Genomic DNA, 7,135 nt, shown 5'->3' with positions numbered 1-7,135 from the left:
ATAATATGTTATATATACACGCTCCTTATATGAAATACCTAGTAAAAAATAATTCTAATTTACGAACATGAGAATATATATTTAAGTTTCATTCTTCACTTTTTTCCGCTCCATATTGCCTCCATTTGTATTGTGTTGGATATAGAAATTAAAATTTATGAGCATGTTTGATATCTATTTTCAACAATGATTTTCAGTTTGCAAAATGCAAGTACACAATGTTGCTGAGCTGGTGGAGGATAGAGCAAGGCATAGAATAATGTGAAATTAAGGGAGATACGAAATTGATGAAAACAGGGAAAAAAATATGTGAAAACTTCTTCTGACTAATTTTATTTTTGGTTTTTATAACACTTAATTATTTTAGAAATAATTTTCAAAACTTAATATTGACTTGATCAAAATTTACCTTTTCTCTACATTGAATAAGTCACAACACCATTATTAGAAGAAGAAAAAATAATAGTGCAAACTCCTGAAAACTAGAACTCAAAATATTAAAATAATTTTGTACACTTAATCTATGTCATGTGAATTAAAAAAAAAAATACTCTTAATCTAGTTAATTTTCAACCTAGAGATGCGTTACACAAGAACAATTGGTAACTATATATATGACAGTCTAATAACATGTCATGTTACGTTCAACTTTGTTTATGAATTGCAAGTCCAATTCAGCACCTGATATTATCTGTGGCTGTGAGACAGAGACTTTTCTAATGGACATGTTTGAGTGTGAAAGGATAAAAATGAAGAAAACTCGTAAGAGTAAAAATGACTTTTGGTAATGTTTCTCTTTATTTGAGAAATATAATTTTTGCAGGGAGTAAAAATAATATATATCGTATGTAATTTGTCAAAATTTCTTACTTATTTTCACAAATAATTTAAGTTCTCCCGATATATATATATATATATATATATATATATATATATATATATATATAAGGAAAAATATTGTTAATTTCTTGCTATGCTTCAATTTACATGGCTAACGAAAAGAGAGTTAAACTGTTAATATATGTATTGTGAATTTGCACAATAAAAATTAGTTTAAATTAATTTGTTATCATCTAATTTATTGTTTACGTTTGATTTTATGTTTTAATTATTTTTAGGTTTAATTTGATCTTTTAATTTTTAAAACTAATTTAATTTGGCTTGACGTCTAAATTAAACTGGCCGTGCTAAGAAATATGCGTTATGTGATGGCTTATTATCACTTGATAGTGGTTTTAAATCACTACAAAGTACAATTTTTTAATATTATTGATTTAATTTAAACGGCAAAATTAAATTAAATTAATTTTTAAAATTAGATGAATAAACTAAACCTAAAAAATTAGAGATTCAAATTTAATCTAAAAAATAAATTAGATGATCAAAAAATCAATTTAACCTAAAAATTAATATGATGAATTTACTAATAATATGATATACTAATTAGAGGAGTTGTTTTTAAGGAACTAATAAGAATTGTAACAATACTGTTTCTAACACACATTTATTAGTTAAAATTTATTAAAAATTATAAAATTAAAAGAGATAATCATTAATTAAAAAGTGAGAATCACCAAAATTCATATTTTTTTAATAAATTTCAACTAATATAGAGTATGTACTTGAAGAGTGTATTAAAGAATATATTGATAGCATATCTTTATCAATATATTATTATTCTAATTTTATATACTAAATATATTAATTTAGTTTTCTATGTATTAACAATGTAAATTTTTTATATTCTTAATCTATGAGAAATCATGAAAGACATAATTTTTAAGATAATTATTATAAAATTCTATCAACCTATTATACATATCAATCTCTAATTGATCAATAATAACATATAAATTCAATCATTACATTATTAATGTAAAGACTATTTACTTTAAAAAATTATATTAGAAAAATGTAATATATTATTAGAGATTAAAATCTATGTAGTGACATCTTAATATCAATCAATCACCAATTATGTTAGAAATAAGTTAGTTATTATAAAAGTTAACAAAATTAACATACAAGTGGTATCTTACATGTGAATGTAATGGACCTTAATTATACCATTATGTTATATAATTTTTAGAGTTTAATGATCATATATTAATAGTGTAAAATAATTTTATATTATCATACAATCACAAATCATCTTTGATATGACTTTTATGATAATTAATTATCACAAAAATTAACAAACTTATCATATATAGTGAGTTATGATTGAATGATAATGTAAAATTATGTTACACCATTAATGTATAATCTATTCTGTGTAATTTTTATAATTAAAGATATTTATTATGAATTGTAATATATTTTATAACTTATAATAACCTTTTGATCTCTATGGCATTTTGAGTTTAACCCTTCAAAAAAATTTCTTTTTAATATTAATTGTCAAATAATAACATTAGATAATAATATAATTATGATGTTAATAACTCATTCACTTATCACAACATTAAAAAGTCTAACAAAACAGCCATATATGTAATTTTATAATAAGATCACATCCACTTATATCTTGACAACCTTTAGAGAGGTTAACCAAACTTATATATATATATATATATGTCCACTAATAATTAACGTAGGTTAATTGAGTTTGTCGGATTGTCTCATCTATGTTTATATTTAATGGATAGGTTTTTCAATTCAAAATAATCTTTTTATTTCAGAATGAATGAATTGGTGGCTTCATTCTCGACTAATTGGTGTATGCCTCCTCAACTTGCCACGTATAAATCAAGTGTAATGTATATCTCTAACGTGACAAGCTATATGTTTAAGGGTTAAAGTATTTCTTGTATGTCACTCTTAAAATTTTGACTTATTTTGTTTTAGGGGTTTATTTTGACTGCTAAGTTTAAATTAAGGGTATACTAAGAATTTATCAAAATTTGACTGATCCATTTGTTTGAAATTTGACTTGTGCATTGAACCAATAGAAGTCATCTTAGCCTCTAGCTAGTTTTAGATTTAAAATTTTTTAAGAGTGTGTTTGGATGAAAAACTTTAATAGGGTAATTTAATTTTTTAAAGAATTTTAGTTACTTTTCAGTGAAATAAGATATTTTGATAAAAAAATTTGATAAGAAATTAAAATTTCAGTCTTTTATTCAAGTATTTTAATCTCTTGCACCTCCATCATTTGCAACAGTTTCTTCCTCTTCTCTCTCTCTTGCAAACTTAGGATACGACGTCTTGACGAGCTTTGCCAGCACTGTCTCGGGCTTCCTAACGCGCACAACGAGATCAGAGCCGTGCGCTTGGAGGCTGCGGCAGAGGTTGGAGACAAGCACCTGGAGGTTGCAGCAAAGGTCGAAAGTTGAAGATTCTCCTAAGTTCGGCGTGACGTCAGTTTGCGGAGGAGAAGAGACATGGAAGATTCCATTTTGGTGCGGCCTTCCTTCACCCAAGGCTTCCACTACTTTGGCGTTTTCGACAGTCAGGGTTGCTCTCATGTTCATATTCTCTCACTATTCCTCTGCTAAATAGTAATGGATCTGGTTGTGCTTGTGAATTGTGATTCTTAGAAGTTGTATCGTTTTCGTTTCCACAGGTAGCGACTATGTGCAAGGAGTGGTTACACGAGATCGTGAATGAAGAAATTGACCGCGCACGAGAATTTGGAGTGAAAGCTGACGATGGAGAATGGATTCGCTCGCATGGACGACGAGGTTAATCGTAGGAGCCAGAGCAACCAGACCTTCACCTACAGGTGCGAGCTCCAGACTCCCCACTGCAATGCCGCCAGATCCACCGTCGTCATCGTCGTCGCCATGCTGGACAAACTCGTCGTCTCCAACTACGGCGACTCCCGTGCCGTCCTCTACGAAAAGACATAGCCATCTCTCTCTCCTCCGATCACAAGGTCATTTTGAAAATGAAGAAATTTAACTTTTTTTTATCTAAATACAAATCTGAAGTATTTGAAACTTTTAAAATTTTAAATTCTTTTAAATTTTAAATTCTCCCATCCAAACACACTTTTGGCCAAATTAGGGTGTTTTAAACTGTACAGATCATACCGCTGCCATGCTCTAATGGCAACTATTGGAATCGCCGATTGAAATTCAATGGTCAATTCAACACACAAGATAGGCCATTAACTGCATCCAAGTCACCAATAATTTGGTGGCAGCCATGCACGGAAAGGAACGTGATAACTGCTAAGTCTGTAAAGCCATCTTTGTTTGCTTTTTTATTTTTTAGGACGTAAAAGAAGAACACAAGTATTAAAAAGTCATTAATTAGTGTGAGTATTAAATTCTTCACCACCTTAAGGAAAGTCTTATATTAAAGTCTTTTACATGAAAAAATATGATTAAGAATTTTTTTTTTTTAAATTAATCAATTAAATTATTGATAAAAATTAATCATCGATAAAACCAATGTATACTTCATATGATAATATGATTTAAAAAAACTAAGGGTCAGGTAATAGTCATAAACTAAGAAATAGATCAAATGTTAGTTGGAGGCTTGGAGCAAATTTCGGTATAACTAGTTTTTTCAACTTAATACGCAGGCATCTGGTCTGGGTGACATGCTGGCTGCGGCCATCTCAATTTTTTAATTAAAAATTATTTAAATTTGTTCAAAAATAATTTTGTGACCCTCCTAAAATATATTAAAAAATAATATACCTAATCTATTTTTTCATATACTATATTTTTAATTAAATACAGTTATATATTTTTTCGTGAAAAAATATTAGTTACAAATTAATTTTCTTACATATGTTATATGCATGTAAAAGTTTAATTTTTTTTTACCGTTATTTTATTCTTGACATCCTTAATTTAAACTTCTGGCTAGGCCCCTGCAGCCCTGCTTTCAGCCAGAGAGTAGAACTGTAGAAGGATCACATATAATTCGCAGATACTCATGAATTTACAAATTTTTTCATGCAAGCATGCATATATATAATTAGTATATTAATTAATAATACGCATATAGATGCCGGAGTTGGTGAGAAGGTAAAGTGAAATAAATAAAATTCTCATCTATTTTGTTTATAAAAAAAAAAGAAGTAAATGCATACAGAGAGAAGATCGAGCGAGCGCGACTTTATCCGCCACATAGATTTTTTTTTTTTTGAAACACGCCGCATATTAATAATCGTGTTTCACGTTAATTAAAGAGGTCAATACATAATTTGAATGCGTTATTTTTTATTTATTTATTACCAAAGGTTAACATACAATAACAATTGACCTAAAAGAATATATTACATGTTTTTCAGATAAGTAAATATATTTTGTGAGATTGTTACAATTGAATGTGAATACAAGAATACAAGGAACTAGTATATATTTGAAAAATTCAGCAAAAAAAGTATAGTATATTTGAAAAGCATTTGCATGTGAAAACATGCAAACCACGCTAAAAAAATATACTATTAAGAATGGAAATAATCTACAACCTCGTCAAACATGTGCAACGAGAATGTCATTGCTCGAATCACACATATCACGTATGGACAATTAAGGTTGGTACGTATTTCGTTGACAGCTTCTATATATTAATTTCCTTAGCTATAATATATATGTGAATATCCGTTGGTCCATTTCAAACGGGCTCAAGGATGAGTTGGATCTCCCGTTGACGGTGGCGCCGGTGCGTTTGGAAGTGATTGCATGAGAAGCCCATAATCCCATGACCATTGATAATGCAAGAACAATGGCCTGCAAGCTACCCCAGATTCCGGAGAAGCAACAAAAATGATGAGGGTGAACAAAAGAATCTGAAAAACCGTGAAGAGGATCCTTCTGTGTGAGAGAGCCATTGGTAATTAATTATATCCCCTCTAAGAAAATGAAGAAACGGAGAGAAATTAAGTGTTCTCCTTCAGCACTTTGAAATAGAAGGAGCTTAATTCACCGGTTGAAATGTAGAATAGAGAAGTTTATTGGAGCTAGAATATGAAAGTGGAATTGTTGGCAGGCATACAAACGTATATATAGTGGTTGGGTTTGAATTTTTTAAAGTTTTGAATTGACTATTAATGTTTGAAGGTTGAAAAATGGGAAACAGCATACCTTGGACTCCAAACACCCTTATACGCGCTACCCAGTATCGCATTAAAAAAATAATATACATGACCTTGTCAATAAATTAAATAGAAAGTGTAAACAACGTACGTATGTGTCTAAGTTGTTTAAATATTAATTAACATATCTTAGATATGGTGTTTATAAGTAGTTAACCAAAGTACTTAACTGGGGAGTTGCTGTCATATTAATCTCCCAAGAGATCCTTTTCATTTTAGGGCTTATTATCACATTTCTGATGTCATATTCATTAGCTTAGAGAATGAGAATTACAATGTAATATACAATTGCACAATTTGATTATATTGTTGTGTTTGAATTTAGAGTGAAATAAAAAGAAACGAAATATAAATAATATAAATATAATGGAAAAAATGTTATGGATAGATAAAAAATTAATATTGGAAATAGAGGAATTTCTCTCTATTTATTTGAGTGAATAAAAAAATAAAATAAAAATACACATAAAATAAAAATTTTACACCAATAAAATAAATCGTGAGAGTATTCAAACAACACTAATAAATATCTAAAACCATAAAAGGGTGGAATTGAAACAAATATTTTCATTTTTCTCTCCATTTTACGTACGGCTCTAGTGCACGGATTGAATTTTTTATGGGCCCGCTTATTTTTACAAATCCTCTCTACTTCACTCCATCCAAACCACCAAGGAGATACATTTATACTCTTCTTTCATCTCTCAATTTCATTTTTTTCCTTTTTTTTCTAGTGTTAATGTTCAAAAAATTATTTTCTTCTTTAATTTTTCAAAACGTGAATAGTGCATGAAGAGATACGTGGCTCGAGCGGCAAATCTGATCGTATCATACTAACGATCGAGGTGAATTCAAATCCAAGTGACGGAAAAAATAACTTTTGATTAATTCAAAACATAAGGAAGCAACATAGGAAAGAAGTGAATATTGAATGCGACCCAATCTAAAGCGACTAAAGCTAGCAAAGAAAAAGAAACGTGGCACCCTCCTCGCGGTCAGGAAGTCATGTACATGCTACTTCACCGTTCACGGAATTACTAGCTTTCATAGTTTGAGAATTTATTTTTTAATTTTCTT

The 7,135-nt window shown here is 29.2% G+C and overlaps 1 protein-coding gene across 1 annotated transcript; it reads right to left on the bottom strand.

Annotated features, from left to right (window-relative positions):
* Window positions 1-5,290: 5,290 nt before the first annotated feature.
* On the bottom strand, window positions 5,291-5,940 carry LOC100813772 (uncharacterized). Its single transcript, NM_001364652.1, is given in 1 exon segment — window positions 5,291-5,940. A coding segment is annotated over 1 exon segment (207 nt). The 5' UTR covers window positions 5,795-5,940; the 3' UTR covers window positions 5,291-5,587.
* Between the last annotated feature and the right edge of the window lie 1,195 nt (window positions 5,941-7,135).

The sequence above is a fragment of the Glycine max genome, chromosome 3, assembly GCF_000004515.6.
Source record: "Glycine max cultivar Williams 82 chromosome 3, Glycine_max_v4.0, whole genome shotgun sequence".
NCBI lineage: Eukaryota > Viridiplantae > Streptophyta > Magnoliopsida > Fabales > Fabaceae > Glycine > Glycine max.
This window is presented reverse-complemented; position numbering and strand designations above follow the sequence as displayed.